We start from the raw sequence: 16,122 nt of genomic DNA, 5'->3' as shown, positions 1-16,122 counted from the left end.
ACTGAATCAAGAAGTTTGTCCCAAGTGCAGGCAGGAAAAAACATACCCATTTCTCATACAAGCACAGCATGTAGTCACACCTACCTCTTGAGTGCCTACTTGTTGTGCATATAGTGTAACCTGGTCAGGTTTTTAAGCACATAGCTCTGCTCCTCTTCAAACACACAGGGATACAATTTGCTTTTATCAGTGTCTAATGCAGTGGCTCTCTAATGTCACATAACTAATCACGTCAGCACGTATATTTTGAATACATACATTTGTCAGGCATTCTCCTTAGGAACATGGGATTTAGTAGTAAATCAGACAAATACAGTCTTGCCTTTTGTAGAGCTTCCCTCTGAACAGATGTGGCAGAACTGGGAACAGAGCTGGGGAGATAGATAAGCAAGTAAATGTCAGGTGTTTAAAATGCAGTGGGGGAAAAACAAGGCAGTGCATGAGGACAGAAAGTGGTCTTTGGGAGGTGGTGCTATTTCAGATAGGATGGTCAGGGAAGGCCCCTCTGCTAGAGTGCCATTGATCAGAAGCCTGAAGGTGGTGTAGGCCAAGCCATGTTTATACGAGGTCTGACAATCAAGTTCGCGAACTCATCCTAGAAAAAGTACTCCATACCTCATTGTGGAATATTGCTATGGTCACCGTAGTACTCCCCTAGGGAGCTGTGCACCGACACCAGTGCCTAGTCCATCCTTCAAAGCATTCTGGAACTCGTTTTCTGGAATGGCCATCAGAGCTGTCGTCATATTACTGTTGATGGCCTGAATGTCATCAAAAGGTCTTCCTTTCAATATTTCCTTTATCTTTGGGTAACGAAAGAAGTCATTGGGGCCAGATCAGGTGAGTAGGGAAGGTGTTCCAACACGATTATGTATTTACTGGCTAAAAACGCCCTCACAGACAGTGCCATGTGAGCTGGTGCGTTGTGGTGAGCAAGAGCCATGAATTGGTGAGAAGTTCAGGTCATCTGGGGACAGCCGGTTGGCTCAGTTGGTTAGAGCACAGTGCTCATAACACCAATGTCACTGGTTTGATTCCCACATGGGCCAGTGAGCTGTGCCCTCCATGACTAGAGTGACAACAACAGCTTGATTTGGAGCTGATGGGTCCTAGAAAAACACACTGTTCCCTAATATTCCCCAATAAAAATTTAAAAAAGAAAAAAAAGTTCAGGTCATCTAACTTTTTCATGCAGCCTTTTCAGCACCTCCAAATAATAGTAAACATGATTAACAGTTTGTCCAGTTGGGACAAATTCATAATGAATAATCCCTCTGACATCAAAAAAGATTAACATCTTTGCAACAACTTCACGAACTTAATTGTCCAACCTCGTAGTTCTACTTTTGGCAAGTTTCGCAAGTATTTTTTTACTACAGAAGTACATGTTTATTATAGACAGTTTAGAAAATAAAAGTAAGCCAAAAGAAGAAAAATAGAATTTATTATAAATCCTCTTAGAATCTCATCATTCATATTTTGATATATCTCCTTGCTTTTTTTCGTATTTAATAGTTGCCATGACTTTGTTGCTCTTTCCAGAAGAGCTAGTCATTTGTTTCTCAGCTCTGTTTTTCACTTCATGTCAATACTACACCTATTTACAGTTTGTGAACTGGAACACTAGTTCTGAGGAGATAGGGGCAGTAGTTTTGTATTCCACAGACTAGGGAGACTAAAGGCAATTTTTCTAACCTTATTTCATAAAATAACCACATCTACAGAGTTCAGATTTTTAATCAAGTGTTTGGCAAGAATGCGGAGTGGTATTTATTTTGTGTTTCCGTTCTTTTGATTGTAAAGTTAGTTCACTTAATTCCTTAGCACTAGGGAAAGATCCTGGTGTCATGCGGGGGACTCATGTCCTTATTTTATGTAAATATTCCTTCTGATTGGTAACCTTTGTTACAGGCGAAGAAGAGTAAAACCAAAATGCCATCTCTGGTGAAAAAGTGGCAGAGTATCCAGCGTGAGTTAGATGAAGAGGAGAATTCCAGTTCCAGTGAAGAGGACCGGGAATCAACCACACAGAAGCGAATTGAAGAGTGGAAACAGCAGCAACTGGTCAGGTAAAAGAAAAGAGACGACAGATGGGGGTGGGCTGTGTTCAATTCACAGAACTATTTATCTATAAAAATTATAGCTTATCCGTTTACAAAATCAGAACTATCAGAGTTGTAATACTTTCTCCCATGGTTGTTCATCTTAGACAAAGTGCTGTCTTAACACTTAGCATACCTGCAAAAATCGTCATCTCCATGTACCATCTAGATCCAATAGACCCTTTCATGTATTTTTAAAATTGACTTTACATAAATTTACAGAAGTACAAATAGGAGGGGAGAAAGTTTCATTAGAAATTTAAATAAGAATTTAAACATAGCTAACTCAAATTTTTAGTCTTTGTTTTCTTGGTTTTGAAAGTACATATGTGGAAATGAGCAACATTTCTTCTAATGCAACTAATTGCTCAGTTGTCATGCATAACTTGGAACATACTCACCTCATACATAGTGATGCCAGATTTCAAACCCACCTCTGATAGGTTCCAGCTTATTACTTCTGGCTCTTGCGCTTGTAACATCCATAAATGCAGTACTTATGAAAACATTTGGGAGAGGATAGCCATTTTTGCTTCGTAATTCAAAACATTTTCATTTTTAGATGCATAAATGGTCATTTATATACACACATGACCAAAAATGGTTGTTCCAGTTATTTTTTTCCCCCTAAAACATCTATTTCTCTCCAGTTACTACACACCTGCTTTCATCATTTGTCCACTTCTGAACCCTATCAAATTTTGTCATACATTATCATCAAACCTGAAATATTCCTGTCACATCTTTTTAGGAAAATGAGGTACTTCAGGTTCTTGTTACACAATACTGGGTGATGAAGTTGTTCTTTTATTAAATATATATGTATATATATATTTAAGATTTTATTGGGGGAAGGGGAACAGGACTTTATTGGGGAACAGTGTGTACTTCCAGGACTTTTTTCCAAGTCAAGTTGTTGTCCTTTCAATCTTAGTTGTGGAGGTCAGCTCCAGGTCCAGTTGCCATTGTTAGTTGCAGGGGGCACAGCCCACCATCCTTTACGGGAGTCGAACTGGCAACCTGTGGTTGAGAGGACGCGCTCCAACCAACTGAGCCATCCAGGAGCTCAGCTGCAGCTCAGCTCAAGGTGCCGTGTTCAATCTTAGTTGCAGGGGGTGGAGCCCACCATCCCTTGCGGGAGTGAAGGAGTCGAACTGGCAACCTTGTGGCTAAGAGCCTGTGCTCCAACCAACTGAGCCATCTGGCACTGGCCCATGTGGGAATCAAACTGGCAGCCTTTGGCCTTAGGAGCACAGAGCTCCAACCGCCTGAGCTACCGTTGTTCTTTTTGAGTGAGAATACTATCTTCTTTCTTTGTCCTTAGACAATATTCACTCATCCATCTTAAATTTGAGACAATTAATCTTGAATATGGTCCTCTTTTAACACTTGTAGTCTGAGATTTTACTTATTTGATCAATTTTATCATAATTAGAATCTACAGTGCCACTATCTGTCTCCTTGCATTCATCTTCTGGTTTGTCTAATAATAATTGTGAAAGAAAAGAAGACTATGAAGATGTTGTCTCCAGACTTCTTTTTTACTTTCTTGAAAGGTGATGCACTATTTTGGGCATCATTATAAGAAAATCAAGGGATGGCATTAGTGACAGTTATTTCACTTTTGCATCATCCTTATACGTGATTCCATTATTTCTCAGTTTTTTATTATTTTAGTCTTTTTTAATATTGCTGGGAATTTAATAATGATTAATTCTTACAGTGATAAAATTAATCGGAAACTATTTCAAGATGATAGGGGGAAATCACAAAGATCTTATAATTTATCTTAGATTATTTTAGATTTATGGAAGAGTCCAGTGCAGCCATTCTAGTAATTGCAAGATAGAATCTGTTTTAATCTATTTTTAAAATGATTGAATATGCCATGAGACAGCAAGTCTTACGAATAGAACTGGTTAAAAGAATCTTAAAAACGTTAGGTCCAAAGGTCCCTGATGGTATATTGAAGGTTAAATATATCTTCCTTAAAGAATCATAACTCCTAGGGGCCAAGAAAAACTTTTGCAAGAACATATTTTATTCCTTCAGTGTGGCTTTAATGATTACTGAAGATAATGTAAAAATAAATACGCACATGTATATAAAATTACATGTATCTAAAACTATATAAAGTGTGGTGTGTGTTGGGTTGATGCATCAGAAGAAATTTGATGAAGAATATGCTGGTACTTAACTGAGAAACCTGAAGCATTTTCATGAACCTAGATGTGATGTATCAGATTTTTTGTTTCAGTTAAAGAAGTATTTATTTGCTAGGAAATGAACAGTTATATTTTTTTTCTTTCCAGTGAAGTAATCTTTGTGTTGTTTTCACAGTGGCATGGCAGAAAGAAATGCTAATTTTGAAGCTCTTCCTGAGGATTGGCGAGCAAGACTGAAACGAAGGAAAATGGCTCCAAACACATAGTTTTTTAAAAAGGAAAAAAAAATTTTTTATTTTTATTATTGATTTTTGTGTCTGTGTATTCAGTTCAGAGTCTTAACCAGTTTTACTGTTGTCAATAAACTATAAATGTTATGAGGGAGACCATATAAATTTCCTGATGAGCATACACATAAAAAGTTTTCACGTTTGTGAAACGTAATTTTTTCTGTTTTGCTGAAGGGTGAGGTGACTGAATACTTTGACCTGGCTGCCTTGATTTTTCCCACTGGCAAATTCAGCATGTCAGGTACATTAACCTCGTCAGTGTGGCTCATGAGTATGACACCTCTGTAGAGGACTCACTGACAAAAAGTGAAGGGTCTTCCTGCATAATAGAGGCTCACTTAGTCCCTAGTGTGGCACGCTCTCCCTCTAACTTCTACTCCAGAACAAGTGCAATTAAGAAGGCAGCTCTATGTTCTACCTTGCTTAAGTGGGATTATCAGAATCTCTGACCTCTTCCCCTAGACTGCCACCCCTGAAGCTGAGGTGTATCAAGTCCTTAACCTTGTGCTGACAGATGGCCACACTCTTTAGCGTGTTCTTTCTCACGGATTCTAGAACTGATAGCTCATTCATTTCATACACTCAGTGAAATATTTAAATTCCAATACAAGCAGCAGCAGGTGTTCATGTCTTTGATTTTGAGAATTTCCCCCTCAACATCTGTGGCAGTAAATATAACAAGAGCCACTGTATGTATTGATGTGTCTCCATTGTCTTACCTTATTCCGAAACTCAGCTCCCTTTTACGTGAACGTATTTTCCTTAAAATTCCAGTATTTAAAAAGCAGTTTACTGTTCTGTACTTTCTGTTGTATCACAATCAGGTAAAAGTCACTTTAAACTGAAGAAAAGGCAAATTGTTTTAAAGCTGTTTGTATTTCTCCAGTTTCTGACCTTGTAAATTTGTATATATGCATTAATAAAGCTTTTTTTATACTTCTGAATGGTTATCTTTTTGCTCTTCTAAACCTGTTACTCAGTGATTATGTAACCAAGACTTTGAAGTCAGTTCATTGTTTTTTCTAATCACGTAGGGTGTGGTATAAGTCATGTGCAAACATTAACAGCTCTGAGAAAAGGAAGAGCAAGCAGCAGACTCTTGTGTCTGGGGATGGTGGTGAGGGGCCTGGGGGGAGGGGAGGGTTAGAAAAATGCTTCTAGTCCTAGAAGGAACTGTGTGACTTAAATTTGGAGTTCATACTCTAATATTAGCTAATGTTGACCTACTGAAATCCTGTTAATAATGTGGTTAACATTTTGAAAAAGTGTATTTTTCCCCTCTGATTATAAAAGTAAAATATATATGGTTATAGTCATATAAAGTTAACCAAAGATGACAATAGTTTGAATTTTATTCCAGTATATTTATATGCATATAATTTAAAATTTTTGCCAAACCAGTGTATTGGATTTTACTTACCATTATGCAAATATTGGGGTGACCATTTTGTATATACCTTGTTTCCCTGAAAATAAGACCAGGTCTTACATTAATTTTTGCTCCAAAAGACACATTAGGGCATATCTTCAGGGGATGTCGTCCTGAAAAATCATGCTAGGGCTTATTTTCTGGTTAGGTCTCATTTTCAGGGAAACACAGTAGTTTTTATTGTAATTGCATAGAGCAAATATCTGGAAGTAAGAGGCCATCAATTAGCTCTAAAAGCAGAAGCTTTAACAGTATTCCAGACTTGTAGGAATTTCTACAGAGCACCACTGCCTTTGTCACTGTCCTACCAGATTGGAGCTTTTTTTCTTTTAATCTGATAGTTTAGTAGTCAAAATATGTGGTTTTAACATACTTTGTTTCTTGTATTTTTGCAATGTAGAAAGTCATTTTTCAGTTCTAGCTATACAAGGTGAAAGGAGAGCAGCACCCTTGCAGCAATACTTCACAGTTACCCAAAGCTAAGGACCAGCAAAGAAGTTTGGAATATGTTGAAGACTACTGCCTTTGTACTCATCAACCCAATTTTGATTCCCCAGAAGTTAGTCTGCAATACTGTATGAAAGGAGGAAGGAGTCTGAATCAGCCGGTGCCGCGACTACGCTACTCGTCAACTTTTCCCGGGTTCCCCACCCTCTCCTTGGGGGCGGGGCCTCGCCCCCCGGAAGCTCTCAACCGCCCCGCCTTCCCCCTTCCGTTTCGCAGTTGCTAGGCTACCGGGACCCTAGCTGGAAACCATGGAGCCGTGATGCGGCGGTGTCCCTGTTTTCTGCCCGGTGTGCTGCTGGGCTTCTGTACCTGCTGTGTTACGGCCTCCCGCCGTGTTCAGGCTTTTCTGCTCCTGTAGACGCTGCACCCGCACCTGCTGCCTGGGTCGGACCGGAGCACGGAGGCAGTCGTGTCCTTTCTTCCCTTCTAGGAAATCTGCATCCCTCTCCTACCTTTCCGGAAACTTCCCTTCGCTACGTTTTCCCAGACCAGGAAGCCCTGAACCCCTGAATTTGGTTTTCAGAGCCCACTGTCCGGGCCCCTGACATTTATTTTTCATCTACCCTGAGACAACTCGCCAGATCCCTCCGTCCCCGTTTTTTTTCACTTTCCTGCGGCGTCCTGGTGGTGGGCATCTCCCTCTTCAGGGAGAGGGAAGCATGGGGCCTGCAAGGCTCCTGGCGCCTCAGGAGGAGGAGGCTGGTAGACGTGCTGGCCTTCCTGATTCCTCAGGTGCACCTCCGGGCCTCATAGTGGGAACCGCCAGGCGGGACCTTGTTTGCAGAGGAGAGGCTGAGTTGGCCGAGAAAACGGAGCGATGTGGCAGGATTTCCTAAAGAAACGTGGGAGCTGCCGAAGTGGAGGGAGGGAGTAGTGAATATCGGCAGTTTTTTCACTAGTCCTGTTCTGGTTTTTTAGCAGCTTCTGTGTAATCAGCTGCCCTCTTGGAAATCGGGCAGGGGGTGTGGCTGGATGCACGTGTCACGGACTGGTTGTCAGTGTACCATACAGAAGTAACATGTTCCCAGCATTGGAAACAGAGCTGAAGCAGGAGGTGGGTACACACCCCACTCCAGGAACTCCACAGAAGTCCAATACTAAATCAGAAGGTATATTCTGGTGGCAGCTTTTTCTAGCTGGAGATCTTGATCCCTCGGATAGAATAATTCGCATGAATGTCTTTCACTTGATTTGTTTACAGGTGCACTGTCCTCTGCAACAATGCTGTGTATCTTTTATTAAGAGTTCAGTATTATTTGAAAGGACTTTCCTGACCCAGATGGCTTTCCTTTCACAGACTCTTCCTGATCCCTATGAAGACTTTATGTACCATCACCTCCAGTACTATGGCTACTTTAAAGGTAAATAGCTCATTATTATTAGCATCACCTTTCCTGGGTTCGTGAAGTAAATTGTTTGATTAACTGGGGGAGTTATGCTTGGATAAACTAATGATGAATTTTTCCAGCACCATTAGTGAAAGGTACTTCCTTTCCCCATTGATCTGCTATGTCACCTCTGTTGAGTGTACATAGATACAAGGGTCTTTTTGTCTATCCTTGCACTAACACGAGTACCACCCTTTGTTAATTATGCTATATGGCATGAAAATAGTCTTGCTATCAGGAAAGACTAGATGTCCTCCAATCTTGTTCTTCAAAAGTGTCTTGGCTATTCTTGCCTTTTTGTATAATTTTAGAATTGGCTTGTGATGTTTAAAAAAATTATTGAGATTGCATTGAATCTATAGAATTTAAATTCACAAAAACTGTGAATTTGCCAATACTGAGTTTTCCAATCTATGAATATAGTGTAATTCTCCATTTTATTTAGGTCTTCCTTAATGTCACCCAATAAAGGTTCATACCTTTTTTCATAGAACTTCATATTTTTATGCTATTATAAATGGCATCTTTATAAATTTTGGTTTTCTAACTTTGTTCCTGGTATTTAGAAATAAAATTTTTATATTGATTTTATTTCTAACTATCTTGTAAAACTTTCTTATTAACTAGTTCATTTTTTAAGTGATTACTAATTTGTTGAAAGTTGAATTTCCAGTTTGCCAGAGTCAGCAGAGCCCTCAGGACAAAGCAGCTGTGGGCATCAGGGCTCCCCTCCCACTCCGAGTACCAGCCTTCACTTGGCTGTGGCTCTCTTGGCTGCTCTTGTAGCTTCCATGCTGCTATACTATGCTGCTTCTCAAGTCTTCTCACTGTAAAACGGAGAAAATAATGTCTAACCCAAGTAAATTGGAATGTGAAAGCCCTCTGGAAAATGGGATGTATTCATTGTAAAGGCCTGTGGTGGGGGGGGTTTGGTAGCAGTGGTTTTGGTATTGACTTAGATGTGAGAGGTGATGAACTAGCCTTCCAGCACCTTTTAATTAAGCTTCCTGTTCTTAGCTGAGAGAGACAGTTTACCAGACTCTGCTACACACCAGCAAGCTTGGAAGAATAATCCCCGACTGGTCTTGAATGGCTCTTTGGGGGAAAGAGATTTGATACCAGATCCCCTGCAAAAGAAGAAGCTTCTGTGTGAGTAATAATCAGTGTGTATGAGCCCCAGAGCCCTCACTGCCTTGAGCAACTGCTCCAGGTTTCAGGAGAACATGGCCTGATGTAAGAGAAGCCAGAGGAGCAGACTTGGCTACTATTTCTGGCATCACTCAAAAAATGTTCTCCCTAGATCTACTTTGGATTGTAGGCTTAAATTAAAATACTGTACATGCTGGATTATCTTCCTCCCAATTGTTGGAAAATTTGTTAAGACTCTTTAGTCAAGAGTAAAACATTGACTTTTCACTCAGTTTTGATAGACATATTTGTTAAGGCTCTGCATAAGAGTGATGGAAACCAATTCCAGCTAGCTTAAGCAAAAGTGATTTTTCACAGGGATTCCACAGGTTTCTTCTAGAGTCTAACAGCAGGAATGCAGTTGAATTTCTCCCTCAATAGCTACATATTTGACCAAACATCAATTTCTCTTTGCTCCACATCTTCCCCATCCCCAGTCCATTCTACCGTCTTTCCTCATTATTGAAACAGCCTCATAATCTGTCTGCTGGTTTCCTCTCTTATTCCATGATGCCCCTTTCCAGTGCATTTACCACACAGCAATTTTTTTTTATTTGCAAATCTGATTGTGTCCCTTTCCTAGTTAAAACTTTTGAATGACAAAGACCCAAAAGTCATAAAATATAACATTGGTAATTTTTACAGCAAAAATTTAAACTTCTGTATTGAAAAATGTACCATCAATAAAGAAACAATAACAAACTGAAAATAAATATATTTGTGACAAATACATCAAAGGATTAATTTCCTTACCATAACAGCTCTTACAAATCAATACGTAAAAGATGACCAAATAGAAAAATGGGCAAAAGACATGAGCAAGCAGTTAATAGAAAAACAAACACAGACAGTCAATAAGCTTTATGACAAGATGCTCAGTTTCACCACTAATTAAAGATACAAATCAAAATGTCAAGGTACCATTTTTTAAATTATGAGATCTGGGCAAAAAGAATGTCTTAACTGTACCTAGTATAGGTGAGTGTATGTGGAGGAAGACTCTCGTACACTGCTGTTAGAAATGTGAATAGGTCGACTATTTTAGGAAGGCAATTTGGCAATACCTAGGAAATTTAAAACAATACTTAACCCTTGATGTAGCAATTCCATTTTCTGTTATGTATCTTACATGTTTGCTCACCCCAGTGCCAGGAAGGCTCGTCTCATTCTGTGTCCCAGACCTCCTGGCAGGGAGTAGAAAGTCAAAGGTTGAATAAAGAACACCGCTGGTCTGGGTGGGATGGCTCAGGCTCCAGCTGACCACTCCCCCATTAGTTTCCTCCTGCCCTGTTTGCTGACATTTAAAATAACATTATAAGAAACAATTGCCAGTCTTAATGTAATAAAAAAAAAAAAAAGTGCAAAATCAGCTTGTAGAACTAACACAACCATGTGAATGAGTTTTAGAATGTAATTGATCATTATTTTCCTGTTTTGACCATTGGAGTGAAAAAAATATTTTTTATCTTTATAGTAGCAAAGCATTTTATTATGTATGTTTTTTATAACTGGAAATGTACAAGGGCAAGAAGGATTGAGTTACATTCAAATGGTAGAAAAAAACACAAAAGGGCAACTGAAAGCTCTCCCTACTCTCCCCCCATGTAGTTGCTGTTGTTATTCTTTTCAGGAAAAAAAAATCCTTGTGTGTGTATATACTTTTTTCTCTTTAATTGCTCACAGGGGATCCTATACACAGTCTTTACTTTGATAGTTTTGTGTAATAAAAATAAAAAAAGAACCTTTCCTATGAGCACACAAAAAAAATCTACCTCATTCTTTTTAAGGAAATCTATAGTATTCCATCTCATTAATATGTCATAATTATTTTAACTTCCCTTTTGATGGCTGCTTTGGTGGTTTACATATTTTTTTGTTATTTGTACAGTGTTGCAATGAGCATCTTGGTATATGTATCTTGATGAACTTTTGTGAGAAAAATCTATAAGGTAAATTCTCAGCAGTGGGATTCCTGGATCAAGAGTCTGTGTATTTTAAATCTTGCTAGGTACTGCCAAACTGCTTTCCAGAATGGCTGCCCCAATTTGCCTTCTTGCCAGCGGTTTCTGAGAGAACCTGCTTACTTACACTTTTGCCAGGATGAATGTAAAAACATGTAAATGTTTCTCTCATTACGTAAAAACCTGGTATCTCCTTGTCATTTTGATTTACATTTCTTTATGAGTGAGACTGAGCAGCTTTACCATATTTTCAAATCTGTATTGCCTCACTCCCCTCGCCCCAAACAGTGGGGAAAAGATTTAGCGATAGAAATACTGGGGCCCAAAGTGGGAATGGTGGGGAAAGAGGGCTGAAAAACGAAAGACAAAGATCCCTAAGACAAACCGTGCCTCCTCCTTCCTCTTTCTAGGGCCTACCTGTCTATCTTCAATTCTGCACAGACAGATAGAAGCTATGAGTAGAGGTATTTCATGTCCTTCCGGACCAGCAAACTCAAACTGCTTTATGGGAACATGTCTTCACCCACTGTTCTCCCCACCAGAAATGAGAATAACCACACCAAGGACTGTCAGCCTTTCCTTCCCCCTTTCATTTTCATTCTTCCTATCATTTCCTTTCTTTTCTTCCCTTTTTTTTTCATTCTCTATTTTCCCAAGAGCTCTTCTTCTCTCTCTTCGGACCATTCTTACTCCTCTGCAACCCCCTTTCATCCCGTTTTATAAGTCTCTCTGTCCTTTGAATGGTTATATTATGAACTTGAAATTTAATTTGTAGATTGTCTCACTGTAGTTAAAAGTTTTATGTACATTTTTCTAAAATGCTAACGGGCAAATTAAAAGTTCCCTCTCGCCTCTAAACAAAAGTAATAAAACACATGTAACTTTTTATTCATTTATAATCCATTGTTGAAATATCTTAGCCCCATTAGCTCTGATTTAAAAAACAAAAAAGTTTCTTCTAACTTACTCTTAAAGCTTTACATTTAAATATTTAACAGACTATGCAGAATTTTAACAACATTTTACAGTTCCGATGCTGAGCTAAATCTCCTTGAAGGAAAAACATGTCCTAGGATGGCATATCTGTGCCCATATTTCAATACTGTGTTAACTAATGTTACTCAGTTGTTACAGCTGGGCAGTAAAGTTCCAGGAGGAGAAAAAGGAAGCTGTTCACTCTTTCCCATTCCCTTGGGCAGATTCCTCTATGCTGACTCCACACCTTCTCAAGAGCAGACAGCTTCTTCATAATGAGTTTGGTGAAGCAAACCCACGTCTTCGAGAACCCCGAGATCTCTTTGGCTTTTTCTCTGGTAGCGCGCCACTGCAGGCTCCAAGATGGCCAATAGAATGTGAGGTCATCAAGGAAAACATTCGTCATATTGGTAATGTGACTCACGTGTCATGGTCTTGCTTTTCTGACAGACACTGCTAGACCTCACAGTCCTGCATGCGGAAGTGCAAGGCAGGACAGATTGCACATCCATTAGCTCACCCCAAAGGGATCAAGCTCTGGGAAACTGATATACACTCACCAAAGTCAAAAGTTACACTAATGTGTAAACGAGAATGTTTCTGAGTGCATGGGACTGGGAGGATACCTTGCTAGAGGCCAAAATATATTAACACTTAGATCTGTTTTCTAGATTATGCCCATCTCAGTATTAACATGCTTTGTTGAGTTTTGTAAAAGTTGTACTTTACCAGCCTTGGTACAAATAACGAACATTGTATTAGGTTGGTACAAAAGTAATTGCTGTTTAAAAAGTTAATAATTGCAAAAACCGCAATTACTTTTGCACCAACCTAATATAGGCCAGAACATAATTTTTACTGTTTTTAATTACATTTTGAGTTCATTGGAGTTTTTTATAGGAATGGTGGGGACTTTTTTATGACATTGCTGGTTTTATCTTTGAGCTGTTCGTTCAGGTACAATCTTTAGCATTCATTTTATGAAGCATTTTCAGAAGTAGGTTGTATTAAAAAGTGGGGAACTTTTCTAATTGCTGGAACACTTACATCTACCAAGCATTGTGTCTCTGCTTTAGACTGCTGGATAAACAATAGGCTGTTTCTTATTTTCTCACTTCCCTCTTAAAATATTCATTCAGTACATATCTGTTAAGCATCTACCATAAGCTAAGTACAGTGCTTGGTATTAGAGAAACAGTGATGAACAAGATGGAGACATCTATACCTCAGACACTAGTGAGGAAGTTAAAGATATAACCAGGCAATTGCACAGAGCTTGGTCCCTTTGGGAACTCTTAACCCCAGCCTGGAAGATCCGTGAGGGTTTCCAAGTGGAGTTGACATGCAAGCTGAGATCTGAAGGATGAGTTAGGAGTGATCCAACTGAGACGGTAGGAGAAAAGTGTTCCAGTTAGAGTAAGCAGAAAAAGAACATGGCGTATTTGGACAACCATGGAGCTTAGAGCATGAAAGACAAGTGATGAAGCTGAAAGTAAAGAGGTGGGCTCAGTGTCTTAACTGGGGCCAGAACTGCTGTTTGGGTGTTTGGAAGTGTGTGTGTTGGTGGAGGAGCATTTTGAGTTGGCACAGTAGCTGAAAAGTCTTAAGGTCATCTGTCCCTCTCCTGTAAAATTTTTAGATGAAAGTCCCAAGTTGATCTGGCCAGACAATGGGATTTTGCTATTCTCTTTATAAAACAGACTAAGAGAATTTCTGTGAGGATTTTGGACTCAGTTCCAAGAGGGGAAAAAACTAGTGGGAAACTGAAATTTAATGTCCAAGTTATTGCAGTGGTAATCCACTAAGCCACTAAATCTTTTAAAAAGCAATTTTTAATAAATTCCAAGGAAATTTAATAGCAAGCACCTTCCTGTTTAAACCAAATTGTCAAAGCCTCATCACTCCCGATCACCTGAAAAGAAAAGAAAGTGGCGTTGTCTCTTACCGAGTTGCGTCTTTATATGCCCTTGGTTTCATCAGTGGCTACTGTACTTAAAATGATACTGAGAAGTTGCCCAAGTTCCATACGAGAAATCTTTTAGAATTGAGTGTTAATGAAAAAGCCTTACTTCCTCTGAAACAATGGATAACCTTGTTCCTCTCTGATAATAAAAGGTATGTAGCTGATCCTATTTCCCTGATTTTGAAAGGAAGCTCAATACCAAATTTTGAGGCGTTGTTGCAGCAACTATATTGACCTTTCCAGCTTTTTTTTAAGTCTTCTATTTAAAGTTTATGCTTCTGTTGTATGTGCCTTTTGTTAAAATTCTCCCCATAGTCTTTATGGAAAGAAGCAAGACCTAATTTTTAAACAAACTGGAAACTTAGGGTGGGAATTAGGTTTGATTCAACAAAACTAGCCATTTGAATAATAATTACTATAAGTTTATATCAATCCTGATAAAGTGCCTTTTATATTATTTCTTATTTTGTACTTTTTAAATGTTTTCTTTCAGAGAGTGTTCCACCTCAACCAGAATATTTCTATCAACCTACAGGAAATGAAAAGATACCAGATATTGTAGGAGAAGAAAAAGGCACAGTTGTCTATCAATTAGATTCAGGTATTGTCATTACACTGAACAGTGAGTAATTAATCTCATGACAAAGTTATAATAAGTAATTATGACAAGGTTATACATATTTTCTATCATAAACGTAATTTTAAAAATCCATAGTTTAGTGATAAATTGTCTTTTCCGACCAACCTGAATGGGAGTCCTGATATTCATGACCAATCAGCTTTAAAATTTAATCTTTTAAAAAATGACAGTGCCTTTTTCTTATTAGTTCTAAGTCCATTTCATAGGTTCTCCCTTGTTATTCCTCTGCCTGAAATTCAGATATTGGGTCTTTGGGGAACTTGTCCTTCTTTTCTCCATCTCCTGTGTATACTTGAGTGAGTCATTTTATAGTGTGTGCATGTGACTGTCACTTACTGTGTGGTTTCCTGCATTAAGTTGCAGGCTTCCTAGGGATAGAATCCATGTCTTTTATAAAAATGTGTGCAAAACACTGTGCCCAACAACAGCAAAATACGCATTCTTTCAAGGGCACATGGTAGATTCCCCAGAATACACCATGTGCTAGGTTGTAACGCAAGCATTTAATAGATATTACTTAAAAGGATTGAAATGATACAAAATACATTCTTTGACCACAATAAAATTCAATCAGAAATCAACAACAGAATGACATTTGGGAAATCCACAAATACTTGGAAGTTAAGCAACACATTTCTAAGTAACCTATGGGTTAAAGAAATCACAAGGAGAGCTAAAAAATATTTTGAAGTGAGTGAAAATAAAACGACATATCAAAATTTATAGGATGCAGGCCGGAAGCGTCTCCCCCACAATGGAAACACCTGAAGCCTGGGGAGCTCTTAAGAGGCTGAGGTGCTAGAAAGCGTTTTGTAATATAAAAGAGATACTTGCCAATGTAGAGAAGTGTCAGCGAAATCCTGGAAGATATGATGTGATGCCTTCTTTCACTCGTGGGAAACATCACCCTGGGGATGAAAATGGACAATTCCCGCAGAGGAAAGCGCCTGCTTTCTTCGTTGTTTAAAATTTTAAATGTGATGAAAGTCTTTAAAGTGCTTGATTTATGGACAGTAACTTAAAAAAAATTAAATGGGACGCAGCTAAAGCACTGCAAGATAAATTTATGGCTTTAAATGCCTATATTTGAAAGGAAGAAAGATCTCAAATCAGTTACCTAAACTTCCACCTTGATAAATTAGAAAAATCAGAGCAAAATAAATCCAAAGCAAGCAGAAGGAAGGAAATAATACACATAATAATGAAGTCAGTGAAATAAAAATCAGAAAACTAACAGAGAAATATCAACCCAAAAGTTGGTTATTTGCAAACATCAACAAAATTGACAAAACTTTAGCTAGCCCAACCAAGGAAAAAGGAGACACAAGTTATCAAAATCAGGAAAGAAAGGGAATATAAACATCACTCTGCAGAAATCAAAAGAATTACAAGGTAATGCTGGTAACAACTTTATGCCAATAAATTAGACAACATAGATGAACAGGAACAATTGCTAGAAAGACACAAATTACCAAAACTGATTCAGGAAAAAATTGAAAGTCTGAATAGCTATA

The 16,122-nt window shown here is 38.6% G+C and overlaps 2 protein-coding genes across 12 annotated transcripts in view; both read left to right on the top strand.

Moving 5' to 3' along the window:
* Positions 1-5,501, top strand: part of FNBP4 (formin binding protein 4) — a 33,010-nt gene extending 27,509 nt beyond the window's left edge. For all 3 annotated transcript variants that reach the window (XM_019743646.2, XM_019743645.2, XM_074336398.1), the window contains 2 exons: positions 1,912-2,069; positions 4,443-5,501. In XM_019743646.2, the coding sequence (XP_019599205.2) occupies positions 1,912-2,069; positions 4,443-4,533 (249 nt within the window). In that variant the 3' untranslated portion in view covers positions 4,534-5,501. The remainder of the gene's footprint in view (positions 1-1,911; positions 2,070-4,442) is intronic.
* Positions 5,502-6,689: 1,188 nt separating this feature from the next.
* AGBL2 (AGBL carboxypeptidase 2) overlaps positions 6,690-16,122 on the top strand; it is a 32,454-nt gene continuing 23,021 nt past the window's right edge. Inside the window, exons 1-7 of one of the 9 annotated variants that reach the window (XM_019743690.2) lie at positions 6,691-6,877; positions 7,412-7,547; positions 7,791-7,854; positions 8,899-9,030; positions 11,441-11,494; positions 12,230-12,415; positions 14,462-14,569. In XM_019743690.2, the coding sequence (XP_019599249.2) occupies positions 7,512-7,547; positions 7,791-7,854; positions 8,899-9,030; positions 11,441-11,494; positions 12,230-12,415; positions 14,462-14,569 (580 nt within the window). In that variant the 5' untranslated portion in view covers positions 6,691-6,877; positions 7,412-7,511. Of the gene's footprint in view, positions 7,603-7,694; positions 7,855-8,898; positions 9,031-11,440; positions 11,495-12,229; positions 12,416-14,461; positions 14,570-16,122 lie in introns of those variants that run through there. The other 8 variants (XM_019743687.2, XM_019743689.2, XM_074336394.1 and 5 more) reach the window with 8 other exon arrangements.

The sequence above is a fragment of the Rhinolophus sinicus genome, linkage group LG06, assembly GCF_036562045.2.
Source record: "Rhinolophus sinicus isolate RSC01 linkage group LG06, ASM3656204v1, whole genome shotgun sequence".
Taxonomy (NCBI): Eukaryota; Metazoa; Chordata; class Mammalia; order Chiroptera; family Rhinolophidae; genus Rhinolophus; species Rhinolophus sinicus.
Note: the sequence above shows the minus strand (reverse complement) of the source record. Positions and strands in the feature narration are given on the sequence as shown.